Source organism: Ambystoma mexicanum, unplaced genomic scaffold (genome assembly GCF_040938575.1).
Source record: "Ambystoma mexicanum isolate Mex_15411 unplaced genomic scaffold, UKY_AmexF1_1 Mex_scaf149, whole genome shotgun sequence".
Classification (NCBI taxonomy): domain Eukaryota; kingdom Metazoa; phylum Chordata; class Amphibia; order Caudata; family Ambystomatidae; genus Ambystoma; species Ambystoma mexicanum.
Genome location: NW_027182379.1, coordinates 118,938 through 142,495, shown reverse-complemented (window position 1 = coordinate 142,495; position 23,558 = coordinate 118,938). Strand labels below are relative to the sequence as shown.

General features: G+C 45.9%; 1 protein-coding gene across 1 annotated transcript in view; it reads left to right on the top strand.

Annotated features, from left to right (window-relative positions):
* LOC138554043 (zinc finger protein 585A-like) overlaps nucleotides 1-23,297 on the top strand; it is a 78,738-nt gene extending 55,441 nt beyond the window's left edge. The window contains exon 2 of the mRNA XM_069642575.1: nucleotides 20,283-23,297. Coding sequence (XP_069498676.1) covers nucleotides 20,283-22,681 — 2,399 coding nt within the window. The 3' untranslated portion in view covers nucleotides 22,682-23,297. The remainder of the gene's footprint in view (nucleotides 1-20,282) is intronic.
* The last annotated feature ends 261 nt before the right edge of the window (nucleotides 23,298-23,558 follow it).

Sequence of the window (23,558 nt, the reverse complement as noted above, 5' to 3'; positions counted from 1 at the left end):
GTTCTGCTCAAGTTTGAGAGAGGCGGTGAGGCTGTTCCAGATGGAGGCCCCAGCCGAAGACAAAGATCTGCCCCCAACCCTGTGTTTGGAGAAGTGGCTGACCCTTAGAGAGTTGGAGGTGGATGAGCAGAGAGCTTCAAAAGGGAGATGTTTAGGAAGAGAGAGTTAAAGGTAGTGTGGTTGCAGGCTCCAGAAAGCCGAGTGGACGATGCAGAGGGTCTTGAACTTGATCCTTGTCACCACTGGGAGCCAATGAAGAGATTTCAGAGCTGGAGACATATGATCCCTTAGCTTGAGGCAAAGGACAAGTCTTGCAGTCCTGTTCTGGATAAGTTGCAGAGGACCGAGAGTAGATTCAGGAACATTTAGAAAGAGGGTGTTGAAGTAGTCCAGCCTAGAGAGGACCAGAGCTTTGGAGCCATTGAGCTTCTGGGGGAAAGTGAGGAAAGGAAGTACACCCCTGAGGAGGTGCAGCTGATAGTTTGACTTCTTAGAGACGTCAGAGATGTGAGGAGAGAAGGAGAGGGTGGAGTCGAAGATGACCCCAAAGTTCTTAGCCTCACAGGTGGGAGCAGGAAGAGGGCCCAGAGTGGGCACCCAGAAAGAGAAAGAGGACATGATGGAGCTGGTGTTCCAATGAGGAGGATCTCAGTCTTACGGGTATTTAGGCAGTGATCATTGGCGTCACACCATATATGAATTGTGGTCAGACAGTCTCGAATGAGAGAAGGAGAAGAGGTGGCCGAGGGGAGCCTGAAAGAGAGCTGGCTGTCATCCGCATAACACTGAAAGTTGGAGCAGAGAGCAGTGATGTGGTGGGAAAGAGGTGCCAGGTATTGGTTGAACAGCCAGAGAGAAAGGCTAAACCACCGGGGAACACCACAGATCGAGAGATCGAAGCGAGGAAACACCACAGTTTGACCTGAGACGATCGATCAGTGAGAAAGGAGATCAGCCAGGCCAAGGCCTGATCAGTGATACCCAGGTTATCACAGAGGCAATTGGCAACCGCCTCGAGGCTTGGTGTTGGCCTTGTCCCTGGCCTCCTCGCTGCAATGCCACTCTTCCATTTTGTCTCCAAACTCCCACAGGTTAGTGCTAAGTCCTCTGACCATTTTGGGCCTGTTTAAATTACTTAGGAAAGTTTCCTGAGTCTGACTGCAGCCCCACTCCCAAAACCCTCCCCGGAACCGTCTCGATCCCCTTGCAACCCACCTCCGGCCTCCCAGCCCGCCCCCTTCCCCTGATTGGCTACTGCCTCCAGGCATGGTGTTGGCCTTGTCCCCGGCCTCCTCGCCACTTCGCCAGTCTTCTTTTTTGTCTCCTAACACCCACAGGTGAGTGGTAAGCCCCTGGATCATTTTGGGTCCATTTGAATTACTTAGGAAAGTTTCCCCAGCCCACCTGCAGCCCTGCTCCCACCATCCTCCCCAGACCCGTCTCGATCCCCTTGGGCAAAGGGCGACTCCAATAGAGGCGACTCCAGGTTGTGTCTGTAGGTGTCAGCAGGGCAAGCCAGTGGCCAGCCGTCAACCATCAGATACTAGTAAGTCCTCCGCCTCCCTCTCTCCCACTATACATTATTCTCAAATCTAGATGAGCGCTACCTTGTATTCAAACTGCATTGTGAACCTTGGGCCTCTCTCCCACTATACATTATTCTCAAATCTAGATGAGCGCTACCTTGTATTCAAACTGCATTGTGAACCTTGGGCCTCTCTCCCACTATACAGGAGTCTCAAATCTAGATGAGCGCTACCTTGTATTCAAACTGCATTGTGAACCTTGGGCCTCTCTCCCACTATACATTATTCTCAAATCTAGATGAGCGCTACCTTGTATTCAAACTGCATTGTGAACCTTGGGCCTCTCTCCCACTATACATTATTCTCAAATCTAGATGAGCGCTACCTTGTATTCAAACTGCATTGTGAACCTTGGGCCTCTCTCCCACTATACATTATTCTCAAATCTAGATGAGCACTACCTTGTATTCAAACTGCATTGTGAACCTTGGGCCTCTCTCCCACTATACATTATTCTCAAATCTAGGTGAGCGCTACCTTGTATTCAAACTGCATTGTGAACCTTGGGCCTCTCTCCCACTGTACAAGATTCTCAAATCTAGGTGAGCGCTACCTTGTATTCAAACTGCATTGTGAACCTTGGGCCTCTCTCCCACTATACATTATTCTCAAATCTAGGTGAGCGCTACCTTGTATTCAAACTGCATTGTGAACCTTGGGCCTCTCTCCCACTATACATTATTCTCAAATCTAGGTGAGCGCTACCTTGTATTCAAACTGCATTGTGAACCTTGGGCCTCTCTCCCACTATACATTATTCTCAAATCTAGGTGAGCGCTACCTTGTATTCAAACTGCATTGTGAACCTTGGGCCTCTCTCCCACTATACATTATTCTCAAATCTAGATGAGCGCTACCTTGTATTCAAACTGCATTGTGAACCTTGGGCCTCTCTCCCACTGTACAAGATTCTCAAATCTAGATGAGCGCTACCTTGTATTCAAACTGCATTGTGAACCTTGGGCCTCTCTCCCACTGTACAAGATTCTCAAATCTAGATGAGCGCTACCTTGTATTCAAACTGCATTGTGAACCTTGGGCCTCTCTCCCACTATACATTATTCTCAAATCTAGGTGAGCGCTACCTTGTATTCAAACTGCATTGTGAACCTTGGGCCTCTCTCCCACTATACATTATTCTCAAATCTAGGTGAGCGCTACCTTGTATTCAAACTGCATTGTGAACCTTAGGCCTCTCTCCCACTATACAGGAGTCTCGAATCTAGGTGAGCGCTACCTTGTATTCAAACTGCATTGTGAACCTTGGGCCTCTCTCCCACTATACATTATTCTCAAATCTAGGTGAGCGCTACCTTGTATTCAAACTGCATTGTGAACCTTGGGCCTCTCTCCCACTATACATTATTCTCAAATCTAGGTGAGCGCTACCTTGTATTCAAACTGCATTGTGAACCTTAGGCCTCTCTCCCACTATACAGGAGTCTCGAATCTAGGTGAGCGCTACCTTGTATTCAAACTGCATTGTGAACCTTAGGCCTCTCTCCCACTATACAGGAGTCTCGAATCTAGGTGAGCGCTACCTTGTATTCAAACTGCATTGTGAACCTTGGGCCTCTCTCCCACTATACATTATTCTCAAATCTAGATGAGCGCTACCTTGTATTCAAACTGCATTGTGAACCTTGGGCCTCTCTCCCACTATACATTATTCTCAAATCTAGGTGAGCGCTACCTTGTATTCAAACTGCATTGTGAACCTTGGGCCTCTCTCCCACTGTACAAGATTCTCAAATCTAGATGAGCGCTACCTTGTATTCAAACTGCATTGTGAACCTTGGGCCTCTCTCCCACTGTACAAGATTCTCAAATCTAGATGAGCGCTACCTTGTATTCAAACTGCATTGTGAACCTTGGGCCTCTCTCCCACTATACATTATTCTCAAATCTAGGTGAGCGCTACCTTGTATTCAAACTGCATTGTGAACCTTGGGCCTCTCTCCCACTATACATTATTCTCAAATCTAGGTGAGCGCTACCTTGTATTCAAACTGCATTGTGAACCTTAGGCCTCTCTCCCACTATACAGGAGTCTCAAATCTAGATGAGCGCTACCTTGTATTCAAACTGCATTGTGAACCTTGGGCCTCTCTCCCACTATACATTATTCTCAAATCTAGATGAGCGCTACCTTGTATTCAAACTGCATTGTGAACCTTGGGCCTCTCTCCCACTATACATTATTCTCAAATCTAGGTGAGCGCTACCTTGTATTCAAACTGCATTGTGAACCTTGGGCCTCTCTCCCACTATACATTATTCTCAAATCTAGGTGAGCGCTACCTTGTATTCAAACTGCATTGTGAACCTTAGGCCTCTCTCCCACTATACAGGAGTCTCGAATCTAGGTGTGTTCTATCTTGTATTCAAATTGCATTGTGTTTCTTGAGCCTCTCTCTCAATGTACGGGATTCTCAAATCTGGGTGTGTTCTATCTTGTATTCAACCTGCATTGCAAAACTCAGCCCTCAACCATGCAACTTAATCAGTTAAGGGCCATGCCACTCACTGGCAAAAACAGAGCAGCACGCTGGCGCACCTTTAGCCCCAATAAGACCCACCGGAGACATTCCCTACCCCGACCAAAACACAGGCCTCATTCCTTCCACTGCGCACCATCAAGCTGTTCCCTCACCCTCCTCCTTTCCCCTGCCCCACCACACCTACCCCCCTCAACCTGTCCCACTCTCCCTGACACGTAGAACCCGCTCTGCACAACTAAGAGCAGCAAGATGGAGAGAGGGATTAGTGAACCTCATCCCCCGGAAAACACCAAAGGATGCGGCAAGACACCTAATATGCCCATCACACTCCAACCACGCCAGCATCCACCCTCTGACTCCTCCCACTCACACTGTCGCCAATCAACTTCAAAACACCCCCAACTCCTACTTCCCCAGCCTTTGCGCAGCAAGAGAAGCTCTAGCCAATATTCCAATCACCAGAGAACTGCCCACTCTTACCCACACACCCACTACCACTCACAATGCAAGGAAAGGGCAAGACCATGGGCACCTAATACCTCCCCTAGCATCACTCATCCTCTGACACAGTTCACAACCACTTCCACTCCAGTCTCAGGAGGATAGCTCAGGGGCAACGTGCTCACCTTGGAAGCAAGACCACACAGAGCAACACAGGTTCGAACCCCGGGTCCGTGCTTAGAAACCTTTGTGTATTAAGCGTGTTATAAATAACCTATCTTATCATATCATATCATATAGGAGTAAAACCTCACCGCCCACACCTAACCCAGTCATAGCTCTTTTCCCCTCCAACCCTTTTTTCTCCAAGAAGGACCCCAGCAATAGAATCCTTTGACCTCTGGCTTACAGATCTGGACAAACACCTAGGTGGTTCACCCCCAATCGGAACCCACTAAAGCCCTAGCAAGGACAACCAGAATTTATAGATCGGAAATCAAAAATAGCAAGAAATCATTCTATGTGCACCAAATCCAAAATGCTCGCAACCCGAGTAAGGAACTACATAGAATCATAGCAGAATTCAAATCCCCGCATGCTTATGCTCGCCCACTCCAAGCTCCCAAGCCTTATGCAACACCCTCTTGCTCCACTTCCACAATGCCGCCAACGAAAAAGACACTCCGCCATCATTGCTAACCTAAAACTATTACCGCCAACTCCCGCTTGCCGACAGACCTGTGCCCAAAACTCTCCACAGACACATTATTTTGACTCGTTCTCTCCCATCACACACCAAGATTTTCTCTTGTTTGTAGCAGTCAGCCACCCGTCAGCCTTCCCAGAAGACCCTTACCCAACCTCAATCCAAAATAAAACACTAACCGCCACCTGTCCAGGTAACATCGCATGCGCAATCCTTAATCACTCACTCACATCAGGATCTTTCCCGAAAGCCCTAAAAACATCTTACATCAAACCCATTCTCAAAAAACCGTCTCTCGACCCACTCCTCCCCCAAAATTACACCCCTATCTCCAATACACATTACAAATAGTTCGGCCAATTTGCCAAAGCCTACAATATCCTAGATCCAGTGCAATCAGCTTTCAGACACTCAGGAGAACAGTATCTTCTCTAGTCTCTATCTGGGATGACCTTAAAAGAACAGCCGGCGCAGAGTGCTGCACGGTTCTCATCCTGCTAGATCTTTCCAAAGCCTTCGATGCCATCGATCACTTGATTCTATTCGTCAGACTACAAACACTAGGAATCAAAAGCTCAGCCCTTTCGTGGATCTCCTCCTTTATCTCTAATCGGTCGCAAATCATGCACCTCGACCAGTTCACATCCATATCAAAACCAGTATGTAAAAATCCACCAAGGAGCATCCACATCACCCTTAATTTTCAACTACTACATGCAACCCATTCCCGCAGTCATCCGCTCATACAACCTCACCTGCTACCACTACTCAGACGATACCCAGATCATCCTCAAAATCCCTAATTCGGAAAGCTCTGGCAGCCCGGACCAGCGGAAGACATGCAGGAAGGCTGCCTTCACCTTATCAGCCTGCTTGCCATGGTTGCTGTGCAGGGAACGTGTCAGAGACTGAGGCAAGAAGCTGTTGTCAAGGTTTATAGTGATTGCATCAAATGCCAAAGCATCGAATGCCTTAGCATCTAGAAAAAGCAATGAAAAAAAAGCATCAAATGCATTTTATTTTTAATAGGGGTCCGCCCCAACCCCTGTTTTTTTACCCGTTAAAACCCATTATAATTAAAATGAAACCTTTACCTTTGAAAAAAATGCATTCAATACTTTTTCTATCAATAAATTTGTTTTGGATGCTTTGGCATTCAATTTTTTGGTATTCGATGCAATGACTGGATACCGTTGTCAAGCCGTGGGTCTCAGGAGCGAGAGGGGATCCTTAATTGGCCAGACCGGAGACTCCTTCAGCGAGGAAGAGTGTGGATCCTTGTGAAGCCAGTGAAGCCAGAAGCAGTAGAAAGTGTGGCAGAAGTCGTGCAAGTTGTGCATGCCACAGAACAAGGCTCATAGAAGCTGGGGAGTAAAACCGGGCATTCTGATTCCTTGCGTGAGCACTGCTGGAAACAGCATACAGTTTCCTATTCACTCGTGCATAGTCAGAAGCGAGCTGAAGCTGTTCATTGAAGCTTTAATAAGGGAACAATGGAAAAGTAGCACTCACGTGTATCAGGTAATTCCCATTTATCCGTGTGAAGAGCAAACGCTGCGAAAGACTTCTGTTATACCCTTAAAAGACTGTAAACTTTATGAGGAAGTGGTCACATGTCTCTCATTATGAAGAGTAAATATTCCAAAGGCCATTGCTCAACATTTAACATTGCTAAGACCCTTGTAAAACATTTAACCTTTCAAAACTACCTGAAGAAGTGATTGTGTGTGCCTAATTGTGCTTTCCAAAGAAAGACGGCACTCTATTCTTTATTTCACATGAGCATTCATTTCTTATAAAAGAAGTTTCTTTGGAGGCAATATGCAACAAAATTGTGACTCTCAAGTCCTCCAGAGCTCCCGGCCCTAATGGGCTAGCTAACGTGGTGGTAAAAAACAACCCGGCTTTCTGGGCAGAACTATTCTCTGTACTCTTCAACAAGGTTTTTGCAGGGGGAGAAATCCCTCGAACCTGGCAAACGGCGATCCTGATCCCAGTGTACAAAAAAGGTAACCGCACTGACCCTAACAACTATAGACTACTATCGATGCTGGATGTGTCGGGCAAACTTTTTGCTTCCCTGCTACTCAGCGAACTGCATAAATGGGTGGAAGACAAGCAAATACTTGCAGATTTTTCAATGTGGCTTCAGACAGGAGTTCTCGACTGCACATAATCTTCTAGTAATGGATATTCTACGCACGAGAGCACTCAGCAAGGATCAGCCTCCATTATATGCTCTGTTTATTGATTTCAAGGCAGCTTTTGATTCAATCCCTAGAGCCAGGCTTTGGAATAAACTAGAAGCATTGGGTTGCCCCATAGGTCTGTTATACTATCTCAAACTACTTCATCGAGATACCATGGTGAGCCTACGACTTAATTCGGAGGGGCACTCTACCCAGAAGATTACCCAAAATAGAGGGGTGAAGCAAGGCTGCGTAACAGCCCCCCTCATATATAATCTGTATGTACATGATATTCCTGCGACACTTGCGGAGGCAAATAATTGTCCTCCTAAACTTGGTGGAGAAAAATGCGTGGTCTTGGCATATGCAGACGATCTGGTAGTACTAGACAACACTATTGGCGGTCTCAGACGTTCTGCACATATCCTCTGGGAATATGCCAAGCTTAATGGCTTGACCATTAACTTGCAGAAGACCAATGTATTAAGATTCACCAAGAAAAGAACAACGCGTGTGAATCTGATAGTACATGAACAGATAATTGGGTATGCCCCTTCTTATCGCTACCTCGGAGTGGAGATAGAGCCCCTAGGTGATTACACACTCTGCAAACAGGATCGGAACAGCAGGGCTCTCCAAGTGATCTCGCTTATAGCATCCTTCACCAACAAGCAAGGGGGCTTCACTCTGTGGGGAACTCGCCATCTCTACATGCAAGTATTCGCACCAATGGTCATTTATGGCCTTGAGTCACTGCTGACGATGAATTTGGCATGGTTACAAGTACTGGAAGGAAAGTTCTGGCGACGTATGCTGGGACTACCACCGGGGGTGCCTATGGCCTTGATAAGACTGGAGCTGGGTCTTCCCTCACTCGGGGCTATGGTACTTAAAAAAAGAGCTGGTTTCTACCTCAAAATGACAAGTGGTTCCCCTAACGCCCTATTAGGGACACTCCATCAGGAATTAGACAAAAAATCTACCACTGCATCTCTATACAAAGATATGGGTAAATTTCTCAACGAAATTGGCTGGATATACAGAGAGGCAACTGTCACCAAAGATATGCTAAATGCCTTGAGGAAAAAGATAGACCTATGGGATTGGTTAGAGAACTTTGCCCACTTGGAATCCCTCAAATCCTACCACTTTGTGCCCTACAGAATATACAAGTTCATGAAACCTCAGGACTATCTTCTCCTATGTCCTACTAGAAGACTCCGCCGTTTCATCATCTTATTCAGACTGGAACAACTGCCCACCCTATCCAGAATAGGTGTAAGGGAAAACATACCTGCAGCAGAACGAACTTGCCGAGTGTGCAAATCTCCTGTATGTCTGGAGACGACAAGACATGTATTAACGCAATGCAGAGCAATCAAGAAGACTATTGTCTGCTATCTGGGAGAATTTGTGCATGATCCATTATCAATACCCAAACTTATGTTCTGGCGTTATTGTACTAATACATCGAACATGCATCTTTTCATAGCCCTGTATAACGTCTGGCAACAGATAGAATATGTAATGGAAAAATGAGCAAACTCCAGCATTGACTTTTGGGTAACGAGTCGTAGAGGCACTTATACTTGACATAGCTGTCCAAATACTAACCTTGAACAATATGAAGCCTATATCAGCAATTATGATTATTATGACCCTTTACCCCAATTCCCTCCCCTCTTGTCTGGTTTTTAGACTATAGACTTGCTGTGCATTTGGTGTTACACATCAGTAGGACGAGTCTAGATGTATGATTTTATATGTATAATTTTCATTTTTTATGCCTATTGATATATGTGTAAAGTATGAATTTATTTTCCATACTATATCACATTAAAGAATTATTAATTATTATTATAAAAGAAGTTAAGCAGTTAATCATTGTATCTACAATTGAAGAGTAGAGCAAGCATTGCCCAAGCCAAGAGTCTCCCCTTACTAAGATTGAAAGCAGCCTTTCTCTGAGCCAAAAAGCAATCTATTACTGTGAACCCAATAACAGTTCAACTTTGCCTAGGATACAAGTGTGCAGGTATTACCAAGGATTCTGGGTAATTACTGGGGCTAACAGTTCCACCTTGCCTAAAATACAAGTGTGCAGGGATTACTTGAAGCCAGAGAGTGGCACCAAGGCGTCTGGGTTATTACTTGGGCTAACAGTTGGCAGAGAGGTGAAGGCAAAGTTGGGAAAGGGGAACTTGCATCTTGTAAAGATTATTTGAAGTTGAAACAACCTATATTGCCAAAGACTGTGAAATAAAGAGAGAAGTGGGTAATAAGGCAAACCTAGGTTATTGTGGCAGACAGACAAGAAAGGCAAAGAGGCTGCACCTTTTGAAAAGAGACATTCAGAGGAAGAGTGCCTTCCCTACTTAAAGGTGTTGGTGTACTTAAAAGTGCATCTTGTCAAAACATGTCTGGAATCACAAATTACTGAAGCTGTGGTAGTAGTCCAAAGTACTGAAGCTGTGGTGCTATATCTGGTTGTCAGTAGATGCAACCTTTCAGTAGCCTAAACGAAGTGGAGTACTATGAGTGAAAGGAGACTGTTCTCACTGTGAAATCCATGAGGAGACCAAGGGAGAGGACTGTAAAATCCCTTTTGAAGGAAGGATCCCAGAACATTTTATTTATCCCTCAAAGAGCAAGGTTGCTGAAGATCAGATCTGGGGTAAGAGATATGGGACCAGAGAGAGTTGCCGCCACACTATATTCAGCAGTGAAGATGGTGAGAACCCTGACAAGCCATCTGAGGGATGTGAGGACCAAACATTTCTGTTGCATGGTTTAGGGGTTGAGACAAAGGAAATATTTTGTGATCAGAGCAGGTCCAGTCCACTGGGGGAAAGTAAGCAGGAGTCAGTTCCTCCAACACCACAGATTTCTTTTCCCTTGAGGAAAATGGAATGTAAAATGACTCAAACCCAAAATGTTTCCATTTCCACTCTGTAAAATATCACTATTACACCTGTGAGAGATGGTTTCATTTGTGAGGACCTACTAGCCCCCTTGCCAACAAGTTCCACGGGGGTTAGGCTAAGTCCCTCATGGGAAGGGGTTGAGGTCTTTGCCACATACTACCATTCTGTGCACAAAGAACAATTACCATCTACCCCAAAACCACCCACCAATGGTTCTAAAGGAAAATAAAACCGTGAAGATAGTGAGTCTGATGTAACCACTTTAAGAAAAGGGGATGAGAATCTTTCTTTATCTCTAACTTCATTAAATGAGGGGATCTCTTGCTATTTTTGCAGTGAGCCTGAAGAAGACCCAGTTCTCCTTCCCTCCCTTAAGGATAACATCCTAATCCCTAGTAAAGATATGCAAGAAAATTCATCCTGTAGGACTTCCTCTCTAACAAACCACAAATTGGATCTCTTGCAGAATAACTGTGAACACCACTCTCAAGTTAATCCGGTTACTTCCTTAGACAACAACCGTGGAGAAATTCAGAATAAGGACCTCCTTGTCATGGTATCTTCTACTTCCCTTAAAGGTTACCCCGAGAAGTTCAACCCTTCCTTATTGTCATCTAGGAAGGTGGAGGCTTTAAGATATGAAGATACAGATAAGATGGCAATTACAACTTCCCTGCCCACATCTCTACCATTAGAACAGGAGTTCTTCTTCTCATGTAGGGGATAGGGCCATAAAACAAGGTGGTTCACCTGGAATCAGATCGACATTTTCTCAATGCCCTCCTTAAATAACAAACAGAATGGCTTGTTTGATTAAACATCCCATACGAATAGTTCTTCTGTCCAAACCCCTAAGTTGTTAGCAGATGAGGGAACGAATTCTGGAAAACCTAACCAAAAAAGGAACCCAGATCTCTATTACCATCCTGGGAAGAAAGATGCATCCTACTGTAGCTGTGATTTCTAACTTGCCAGCCCAGTTAGTTTTGGGAAGTGACTTACCTCAATTCGATCAGTGGATTGCACAGATGGCCCAAAGCAAATTGAAAACTGAGTTTCCACGCCCAACTAAGTCAAAATCTCCCACATCTGAGCAGAAAACAAAGGGGAATAAAAGCACTATTTCCTCAGAAACAGACCCGGTACATCAGAGAAACGAATCCATCCCAAGGGTTGCACGGGAATCCTTGGACCGTCAGTCCTGTGGCTTCACACTACCTCACAATGAACAAAAGCAAAGTACAGAAGACTTTCTTTCGACCTCTGTGTGAATCCTTTCGGTCCAGACCACATAGGGAAAGGGTATGTGAGAATCTTGATGCCATTCTCCCGCCTACTCCCCAGGATCTTCAATTCAGGGGCCATGAAAGGGCCATCGCTTTTGGATCTCGACCCTGGGGGTGGACAAGCGAAGGAGGATCACCTGAGTGGAGGACCGCAGGTGATTGGGAGGAGACTACCCAAGGGCGAGACATGGTATTCCCCCATTCCTAATTGTACACCAGCCCACTCTCCCTCAGCCTTTATGGGGTATTTCCACTCTCAGCATCCGGAGGAGAATGGCGTGTCGAGACACTGGCCTGGTGTTTGTGAGGGGCTGCAATCGGGCTAAGGAGCCGTGTCTCCAGGGTGTCAGAGTGAGGCAGCCTGTATCCTTGCAGTGGTGTTCAGGGAAATGCTCATTCCTTTGGTTGTCTGCCGGTCACAAGGATGTCTGAGGGGCAGGTGGTGAGACCCTGACCTCGACCCAATCCCATTTGACCTGCTCGCCGGCACTGTGCTACTGTTGGTGAGTTTCATGAGACAGAGAGAAACTCAGTAGCGTGCGGGTCACTTGAGCTGGAGAAGGAGCATTGTTGAAAGAAGAGCCAGGTGAGCGAAAGCGGAAAGAAAGCAGCAAAAGCTGGAAAGCGGTGATAGAAAGCAAAGCAGAATGACAGAAAATGTGTGCCAGAGGCACAGAAGTAATGAAAGACAGCAAAGTGCACTGACAACTCAAACAGTCAAGAGTGCATGCGAGAGAGACCCGAAAGTAAGGAAAGGGGTGCAAGTGACCTGGAACTCAGAGAGACAGCACAGAGACAGTCAGAAGAAAGACGAACAGTCAAGAGAACATGCAAGAAAACCACAAGTGAGAAAGAGGGTGCAAGTGACCCGAAAGAAATACAGAGAGTGCAAGAGGCGCGTTAAAGTGCAAATGAAGGTGCAAGAGAGCAGAGTGAGAAAGGCCAGATCCCATATCAGAAGGCTGCATTCTGTTTCAAGGACGCCAGTGACCCTCCTGGGTAAACGGTAGAGTTGGGGAGGTGAGTGCATTCAGGTCTCCTAGGAGACTAAGCACAGGGAGTTTCGGGCACCTCCCTCACATCCTGTCCACCCCAGACACTCAGGTACCAGATGAGGGCTTCAGCACTGAAGCCCGCCAAAGGCCAACGAACAAAGGGACCAAACCTGGTTTGGCGAGCAGAGACAAATGCAAGAAGGACCTTTCCAAAAAGAAATGGCGAAAAAAGTTGACCAGAGTCTGTTTTCACAGATAGGTCCTAGGCGCCATATTGAAAAACATGGCTGACCCAATTTTTAGCTACCGTTGTTCGCGGTCAGGAAAAATCATAGTAGTTTGATCTAAACCACTTCCACTTCCACCAGCCATTTGAAGTAAGAAAGGGTAACATTTGACTGTTACCCTCCCAGCACTCTATAGGAAGATAGTGTGTGCTGGGTCTGTAAATTTAAAGAGACTAGTAAAGTCAATTTAACTTTACATGTTCTGGGAGACAGTAGTCAGTCCCAGAGAAGGTATTTAAACCTTGGGAAGTCTGAAAGACATCGGTGCTGTGTGACACACAGAAAAAGATGATACCTATGGAGTTGTTTTAAAACTCCATTACCAAAGAAGCTAAAAGTAAAACACACTGAAAATGAAAAGTTCAAAGAGCAAAATATAGCAAAAGAGCTGGAGGGCTCTAAGGTAGAGGGAATTTAGCACTTGTGTGAGAAATCTCCATAAAATAGGCTATTTTATCCAGGATCTTTAGTAAGAACGGGACTGTTGTTATTGGTCTATAGTTTGTGGGCACAATGGGCTCAAGGGTGGGCTTTTTTTAGCAGTGGGGTAACCCAAGCTTCCTTAATGCTAGCTGGCACCAAGTTTTTGTCGAAGGATGCATTTATGAATTTAGTTATGATGCGTGTCAGTGCATGGGTGCAAGATTTGACTACTTTCCCAGGGACAGAGTCTTCCTTATAATTGGATGCTTTGAGCTTGGATATGGTATTGAGCAGTCATTCTTGTGAGACTGGAGTGAACTGAAATGTTGGTTTGGTGTTATCATTGACCGTGGGTAGGTGAATATTGGTGGCAAGTTTATGTCCTAGGTGTTGTTTTTTGGTTTGGATTTTGTTTTGAAGGAGGTTAATCTTGGCAGCAAGCACGTCTTGGATAGTGGTGCACCACTCTTTACTGGAGTTTGTGCAATTGGCGATTGGTGTTGGGATTTCCTATTCTTTTAGTATTGAGAATAGTTCTTTTGAGTCGGATGCAGCATTACTGATCCAAGCATTAAAGGCATTAGCTTTATGGGTAATGATGGCTTTTTTTTAGGTTCTGTTAGCTTCCTGGTAGGCTATTTCAGATTCTGGTGTGGGATGTTTTCTATGGGTGTGTTCGTGGGCACGTTTGGTTCTCCTGAGTGCAACAATATCCTCATTGTACCAGAAACATTATCGTTTTTATGATCGCTTGGTTGTTGTGGTGAGTGGGGCTACTGCATTAATGGTTGTCATGAGGCAGTTGTGGTAGGCATCTGCTAGTATGTTAGGATTGTCATCAGGGATGGACAACGTGTCAAAGGCTTTGGAAAGGAGTGGTTCTAAGGTTTCCGTAGTGAGTTTGCGAAGGTTTCTGGTTTCATAAGAGTTGGGGATTTTAGAGGTGGTTGCAGGGGGTTCAAGAGTGTTGATGGTGAACATGATATTGTGATATTGTGATGGTCAGACCAGTCAACGGGTGTTGTGGAGTAAATAGAGATATCTTTGTTGAGCGATAGAATCCAATCAAGGGTTCTACCCTTGATATGGGTGGGAGAGTTCACTAGCTGCGTAAAGCTCATGTCCTTCATGGAGGAGTGTAGAGCTTCTGCTTTGTGATCAAGGCTATCGTTGAATCCTAAATTCAAGTCTCCCAGTAGGATACATTTAGTGTTGGGCTTGATAATGGGTGCTAATAGTAGCAAGATGTCTGTCACAGGCTGACTGCTGGAATTGGTGGCTCTGTACGTGACTACTATATTAATGGTTGTTTTTCCGTTTATGGAGAGGCAATTACCTTGCCTATCATAAGAACAAGCCTGCATCACCTCTCTTGAGTCTGAGCCTTGGTTGCTCATCCATTGCTACCACCTGAGAGCCTTGGCTGGGGTGCTCAGTGCCCCTTCTCCAACCATATAGTGGGAGGACTCAAGGAGACCCCCCTCCAGTCTTTACAACTGGGCTTCGCACAGTATAAAGTTTGCTGTTGTAGGCAGCAGCTGAACCTTTCTCCATTAGTGAGGGGTTCCCTGAGCCTCATAATCTGCATGTGTTCAGGGACTTCTGTTCTGGTTGTCTTGCTTGCTTCTTCTTTTGATCTAACATACAGATTCCGAGGCCCTTCCCTCATCTTATCAACTCTCCTCCCTGCCAGCCGATGCTCTAGCTGGGCCCTAGATCTATGTACTCTGTGTTGGATGTGTTTACCACTTACACTAAGATATCCTTGAGCTCTGCCCTCAATTCCTGATAGAAAAGGGAGGTCCTTTTTTCATCAGGCCAGTGTGTTTCTGCTGCCAAGCGGTTGAAGGTAGAGATATACGCTAGTCGGTTTTGTGATCCCTGTCTCAACGATAAGAGCTGGTTATCAAGGGCATAGGCGTGTGTCCTACAGGAAAACAATTGTTTCTGTTCGGATCGAAATGCCCTAAAATCTTGTAACATGCAGTGTTCTGCCTCCACCAATGGGATTGACCAGTCCACACATGTGCACCCAGGTGTGAGAGGACAAACACCACCTTAGTGCTGTCATTGGGAAAAGCTGCTAGGGGCAGGTAAAATGTAACCGACATTGGTTCTTAAACACTGGGAACGTATGCAGGTCCCCTGTCAACCACTCCGGTGATGCTAACGGAACCGGAGGTGCAGCATGCACTTGTATCGGGGATCCGCCCACCCCTGCACCGTACAGTCGTGGCAGGGATGCGGTTTGTGCTTGCAGTGCGTTCACGTGCGCTGAGTGAGTGCTGCTGATTCAGCTCCTCCTGCATGTAGTTCAGCGATAATGTCCTGTCTGAGTGTGGCTAGATCTGTTAGCAAGATGGCGGAGTACATGGCGCTCAGGCTGGACTAAGTACATGGGCCAGGAGTTGTCATGCATACCTAGCTCAAGCACTGTGAACCCACCACCTCCTCCACCAAGTCTCCCAGAATCGGGTTAATATACAGTCCTGAGAGGTCCAGTCAAGGGAATGGGGTATTGGTGTGGGACTATCCTTTTTTTGAGGGTCCATCACTCCTGAGGTTGTAGTGTGCCTCTCGTATGATGCTGTGAACATGAGGACCCAGTTTATATACTCCACGTCTCCAGAGAAACCCCCCTTATCTTTCTCTATTCCCTTATAGACTCCACTACAGTGTTTACCTGAAGGATGGGAACTGTGGCATTGGGAGGGACATCTGCCAACTCCTCCAACCAGTTAGTGAGGCACTGGCAGGACCGCCTCTAGTCCGGCTACATCGGGTTGGCTTGACTGCTATGTCACCAATGTTCTTGTTGCTCTATAACGCGTGTGCATCTTTTGCCTCAATGGTTTTATGTTGTTGTTGATTTATAACGCGTGTGCGCCAGTTGAGGCACTGGTTTTACGTCCCATTGCAAATAACAGTGCTCTCTTTTGTTTTCTTTAGTTTTCCTGGAAAGTGCAAAAGACCATGCAGTGCCTCCTTGGATACGGCAAAGGTGAGTTGCGGTCTCCTCATTATGGTAAGCGGGGGTTCTATAGTCTGGTGTAGTCCTCTAGGGTTGCAGTGTTACAAACTGTCAAGAGCAGCAGTGCGACAGAGCGCGAGATGCCACTTACATGTTAGCAGAGTGGAAGAAAAAAGTGATGCTTGCTTTTCTCTTGATTGCAGGTTCTCTTCAGGGATCAGAAGAAGGATCGGCGGGACGTACTGCAGAACATGTAAGGCTCGTGAGATGAATACAATTCCAAGCATGGGCGTAGGGGAAGATTTGGCTTAAATAGCCTTGTGGGTGCCATGGCCTCCCGAAGGAGTGTTGGGAGTTGTGGTCTCTGACCCTCCTTTTCCTCAGGCCTCATTAACATTGCCCAGGTGGTCAACTGTGTTTGTGTGTGCCCTGGTTGTGTGTGTCCCCTGGTTGTATGTGTGGGTGAAGCAGCCCTAAGTTTCCAGAAGGTGAATTCATGCTGGTTGCATGGGCACTGGGCTGGCTTGGCATCACATATTCCCCTGCTTACTCAATCATGGTGCTCCCTTGCGGGTAGATTCCTGAAGGTGAATTCATTCTGGTTTCATGGGCACAGGGCTGGATTGGCATCATCTAGTCCTCTGCTTACACAGTCATGGTGCTCCCTTGCTGGCAGATTCCTGAAGGTGAATTCATGCTGGTCTCATGGGTACAGGGCTGGCTTGGCAGCATCTTTTCCTCTGCTTACACAGTCATGGTACTTCTGGGCTGGCAGATTCCTGAAGGTGAATTCACGCTGGTCTCATGGGTACAGGGCTGACTTGGCAGCATCTTTTCCTCTGCTTACACAGTCATGGTACTTCTGGGCTGGCAGATTCCTGAAGGTGAATTCACGCTGGTCTCATGGGTACAGGGCTGGCTTGGCAGCATCTTTTCCTCTGCTTACACAGTCATTGTACTTCCTGGCTGGTAGATTCCTGAAGGTGAATTCATGCTGGTTTCATGGGTACAAGGCTTGGTTAGCAGCATCTATACCTGTGCTTACACAGTCATGGTACTTCCTGGCTGGTAGCTTCCTGACAGTGAATTCATGCTGGTTTCATGGGTACAGGGCTTGGTTGGCAGCATCTATTCCTGTGCTTACACAGTCATGGTACCTCCTGGCTGGTAGCTTCCTGACAGTGAATTCATGCTGGTTGCATGGGCACAGGGCTGGCTTGGCATCATCTAGTCCTCTGCTTACACAGTCATGGTGCTCCCTTGCTGGTAGATTCCTGACGGTGAATTCATGCTGGTTGCATGGGCACAGGGCTTGGTTGGCAGCATCTATTCCTGTGCTTACACAGTCATGGTACCTCCTGGCTGGTAGCTTCCTGACAGTGAATTCATGCTGGTTGCATGGGCACAGGGCTGGCTTGGCATCATCTAGTCCTCTGCTTACACAGTCATGGTGCTCCCTTGCTGGTAGATTCCTGACAGTGAATTCATGCTGGTTTCATGGGAACAGGGCTGGCTGGGCAGCATCTATTCCTCTGCTTGCACAGTCCTGGTACCTCCTCACTGGGAGATTCCTGAAGGTGAATTCCTGCTGGTTTCACGGGCACAGGGCAGGGTTGGCAGCATCTATTTATAGCTCTGGAGCACCTTATTGCCCATACAGCCCCTGCATAGCTCTGGAGCACCTCATTGCCCATACAGCCCCTGTATAGCTCTGGAACACCTCATTGCCCATACAGCCTCTGTATAGCACTGGAACATTGCATTTCCCATTCAGCCCCTGTATAGCACCGGAACACTGCATTTCCCATACAGCCCCTGTATAGCACTGGAACACTTTATTGCCCATCCAGCCACTGTGTAGCCCTGGAACACCCCATTGCCCATACAGTCATTGTATAGCTCTGGAACACCTTATTGCCGATATAGCCACTCTGTAGCTCTGGAACAGTAGAAGTGTGGCCTTCTGAAGAAACAACTGGAGAACGTGGGTAGGTTAGACAATGCCCTGATGGTACAGTGGGGAATAATGCCCTGGAAAGATAAGAAAACCCTGTATATAAGAAAAGGGCCAGAAACAAGTGAATCCAAACAAAACAATCCAGAAGTGAAAGCACCTTACCCTAGTATTAGCAGAGGAGAGTCACAGAAGTCCAGGTTCCCTGAAGAGGATGCCTATTCCCGACGGCACGCGTACGCCTGCAGCACTGTGTCCACAATGGGAGTCCAGAAAAACCAAGTCTTAACACATCAGGGACCTATTCCTGACGTCACGCATTTGCCTACCGCACTCTATGCTGAGCAGCATCTCTAGTCCAAGTGCTGGTCGAAGAGCAATCCTAATATAGATGTAAGTGGAGGATGAACGTAGTCCTTAACAAGTATAGGATGTGGTAGCAGCAGGAGCAGTGTGGAATATGATGGTGGCCATGGTGGGCAAAGGCTTCAAAAGGAACAAGTGTTGTGATGAAATCTGAACGTGGAAGCAAGAATGGGGAGCCTGTGGGACAAGCCGAGGGTCACCCGTGGTCCTGGCAACAAACGGGCAAGTGAAGCAAAGAGCATAGTCAGAAGCAATCCGTGGGATGGGCCACGGTCCTGGTAACAAGCGGGCAAATCGAGGCAAGGAAGGCAGGTAGAAGAAGTCTGTGTAACATGCCAAGATCCTGGTAACAAGCGGGTATGAAGACGTAATGGGGCAAGGCAATGAAAGTCCATAGCACAGTAACCGAGATCGAAAACCAAGGAAATCCAGAAACTGACATGAAGGATCACAGAAGAAGGAAAACCTCAATCAGAAGCGCCAAGCCGCAGCCGAGGCAGTGCTTAACTACGCAAAACCAAGTGACCGGGAATCACGTGACCGGGCTGCTGGTTTTCTTTTGTTGCCCTGGTAATGCTTCATAAATGGGGAAAAGCGTCTCCAGGGCCGCCACCAGTGTGAGAGGAACGACATGTGTGAATAACCAGCCCTTTGTCTGATAACTCCCGGACCCATGGTTGCATAGCCTTGACACAGCGAGGCGACCTTTTGGAATCAGAATGTTTAGCAGACCTGCTGACACAAACTATGTATGGAAAATGGCCATTAATGAAATGAATATTGCCTAGAGTATTGCTATAAAATGTTAAGGTGTAATAGGAGGCCGAGTGCTGGTAGAATTTTAAATCTGTTTTCGGTTGTAAGCTTACCTTTGTGTTTTCTGTGTCATATTACCGTTTAATAAGTAGTGTTAATTGATGTATGATGTTAGTGGATTCTAATTTGATATGTTGTTTTGTTATAGTTTTCTATTCTTGTATGGCTTACTTTGTACATAGTGCAAAGGTTTTATAATAAAAACCAAATGCATTTAAATAAAAAATAAATAATGGTTCTTCATTGGCTGGTAACTGTAAAGGTGAAAGCAGCACAATGCAACACAGAACCTCTGCTTAAATGCAAGTCATCTCTTATGTGTCATGTCTGATAGTTTGCACACAGAAGCTAATGAAATGACTCTCCTTTTATTCAACAGGTCAAGTCAGCACGAGCAAGAAAAACAACAAGATTCTTCTAAATGAAAAAGTATAATGCAAAACCTGCATTTCTAGATCTTAGCAGGATCCATCCCTAAAGATCACAGAATATTGCAACGTAAGCCTGAGCATTGAATGGTAAAACCTGCTGAATAGGAGACATTCCATGCATGAAGTATGGGCAGGAACTCCCCCAGCACCAGTGTAGGGAAACACAATAAGTAGATTGTGCAAGTATTAAAAGGTGAGGTGGGAATTATAGAAAGGTAAACATGAGAAAATCTGCAATAACTACTCTCACAAAGATTCTTTGGAAGTATTAACTGCATTGTATGTATAATTCAATATTTTTAAAAATTACCTTGAAAAGAAATGGACAATAGGCAATCTCTGGGCCATGAATCTAGGAACAACTTTAGTCTGATGGAAAATCCTATTCATCAGATAACACAAACAGGGGAGAAGCCTCATCAGTGCACTGAATGTGGCAAATGCTTCATTCATAGGGTAAGTCTTACTCGCCACCAGAGAACACATTCGGGGGAGAAACCACATCAGTGCAGTGAATGTGGGAAAAGCTTCAGTGAAAAGGGAACTCTTTCTCGCCACGTGAAAACACATAAGGGGGATAAACCTCATCAGTGTACTGAATGTGGAAAAAGCTTTGTGCAAAAGGCATATCTTACTGTCCACCAGAGATCACATACAGGAGAGAAACCTTATCAGTGCACAGAATGCAGAAAATGCTTTAGTTCAAAGTCAAATCTTATTTGCCACCTGAAAACACATACAAAGGAGAAACCTTATAAGTGCCCTGAATGTAGAAAAAGCTTTGGTCTTAAGGAAAGTCTTATTCGACACCAAAGAACACATACTGGTGAGAAACTACATCAGTGCAGTGAATGTGGGAAAAGCTTCAGTGAAAAGGGAACTCTTTCTCGCCACATGAAAACACATAAGGGGGTGAAACCTCATCAGTGTAGTGAATGTGGAAAAAGCTTTGGGGAAAAAGTAAGTCTTACTGTCCACCAGAGATCACATACAGGAGAGAAACCTTATCAGTGCACTGAATGTGTCAAATGCTTTAGTGCAAAGGCAAATCTTATTCGCCACCTCAAAACACATACTGGGGAGAAACCTCATAAGTGCCCTGAATGTAGAAAAAGCTTTGGTCTTAAGGAAAGTCTTATTCGACACCAGAGAACACATACTGGTGAGAAACTACATCAGTGCACAGAATGTGGGAAAAGCTTCAGTATGAAAAACAGTTTAAAACTCCACAGGAGAACACATACAGGGGAGAAACCACATCAGTGCACTGAATGTGGGAAATGTTTCAGTGGCCATGGAAATCTTTTTCGCCACCAGAAGACACATACGGGTGAGAAACCTCATCAGTGTAGTGAATGTGGAAAAGGTTTCAATATAAGGCAAAATCTTACTATCCACCAGAGAATACATACAGGGGTGAAGCCTCATCTTTGCATGCAATGTGGCAAATGCTTTTCTGTGAAGGCAAAACTTATCCGACACATGAGAACACATACAGGGGAGAAACCACATCAGTGTAGTGAGTGTGGAAAACGCTTTATTGTAAAGGAACTTCTTATTTACCATCAGAGAACACATACCGGGGAGAAACCTCATCAATGCACTGAATGCGGGAAGAGCTTCACTCTGAAGGCAAATCTTATTCTCCACCAAATAACACATACAGGGGAGAAACCTCATCAGTGCAATACATGTGGAAAACGCTTTAGTTATAGGGCAAGTCTTAATCGCCATCACAGAACACATACTGGAGAGAAACCTCATCAATGCCCTGAATGTGGGAAGTGCTTCATTCTGAGGAGTGAGTTTACTCTTCACCAGAGAACACATACAGGGGAGAAACCACATCTGTGCACACAATGTGGAAAAAGATTCAGTAATCAAGGAAATCTTTTTCGTCACTTCAAAACACATATGGGGCAGGCACGTCATCAGTGTAGTGAATGTGGAAAAGGCTTCAGGTTCGAAATACATCTTATTTGCCACCAGAGAACACATATGGGAGAGAAACCTTATCAGTGCAGTGAATGTGGAAAAAGCTTTAGTGTAAAGGGAAATCTTGTTGCCCATCAAAGAACGCATACAGGGGAGAAACCTCATCAGTGCACTGAATGTAGCAAATGCTTCAGTGAGAAGGGCAATCTTATTGCCCATCAGAGAACGCATACAGGGGAGAAACCTCATCAGTGCACTGAATGCGAAAAAAGCTTTCCTGTAAGGAGTAGTCTTATTCGTCACCAAAGAACGCATACTGGGGAGAAACCACATCGGTGCGCTGAATGTGGGAAATGCTTCAGTTTGAAGAGCAGTTTTATTCTGCACCAGAGAATACACACAGGGGTAAAACCACATCAGTGCATTGAATGTGGTAAAAGATTCATTGTTAAAGGACATCTTACTAGCCACCTGAGAACCCATACAGGGGAGAGACCTCATAAGTGCAGTGAATGTGGGAAAAGCTTCAGTGTGAAGGGTAATCTTAGGCTCCACCAGAGAACACATACAGGGGAGAAACCTCATCAGTGCAATGAATGTGGAAAACGATTTGCACACAAGGAAATTCTTATTCATCACCAGAGAACACATACTGGGGAGAAACCTTATCCGTGCACTAAATGTGGGCAATGCTTCAGTGCAAAGTCAAGTCTTATTCGCCACCAGACGACACATACTGGTGAGAAACCTCATCAGTGCACTGAATGTGGCAAATGCTTTAGTATGATGTCCACTCTTATTCGCCACAAGAGGACACATAATGGGAAGAAACTACATCTATGCACTCTGCGACAAAATGCTTCAGTGTGAAGAGCAGTTTACACGTCACTAGAGACAACATACAGGTGAGAAACCGCAAACATGTAAAGAATGTGGAAAACACTTTAGTCAGATGGGAAAACCTTTTTGCCAAATAAAAACACATTGGCCCTCATTACAAGTATGGTGGTCCGATAATAACGTGCCGGTATTACGTGTACCAGCACTGTTACCGGATCGCAAAATTGAAAGCCGAAATGCCAGTAACACTGCAATTGCTCGCAGCAAACCCTGTGCCACCGGTGCCGGAGACACAGACATTGGAAGTACCAGTAATCCCCCAGACACATGCCGGAATTACTGTCACCACAGAGCTTGGGCCAATTATGAACATTGTATCACTAGTACTACTGACACCAAAAACCTGCTAGCTCTAGAAAAACCATGCCGGAAACACTGGCATTTTGGATCAGGCAGTAAATGGCCCCAGGTGTGCCCAAATAGACCGCAGGTGCACCTGTACCCCCAATACAACCAGGAACACTAGAAAAGGCCCATACCCACACTCTGAACACTCCAACTACCCAACCATGCTGCCTCTCTGTGGTAACAATGGGAATGGAGGCGCTTCACACTGCAGTGCAGATTAATGAGCTGGAACAGCACGAATGGCAGCAGGAGGAGGTGGATGAGGAGGAGGCAAGCAGTCATATCCTGCACAAGAGCCACACCCTAGTCCCTGACCGATGGGCAGATGCACACCCTGTACCGGCTAAACAGGGAGAGAAACCAAGAACTAGTGACCCTAATCCTGGGCGACATAAGGAGCAGGATCGCCATCCAGACAGCCATACCACCACTGTTGAAGCTGGTGTCCTAGCCACAGGCACGTTCCAGCACTCCATGAGCCAGCTGCATGGCATATTGC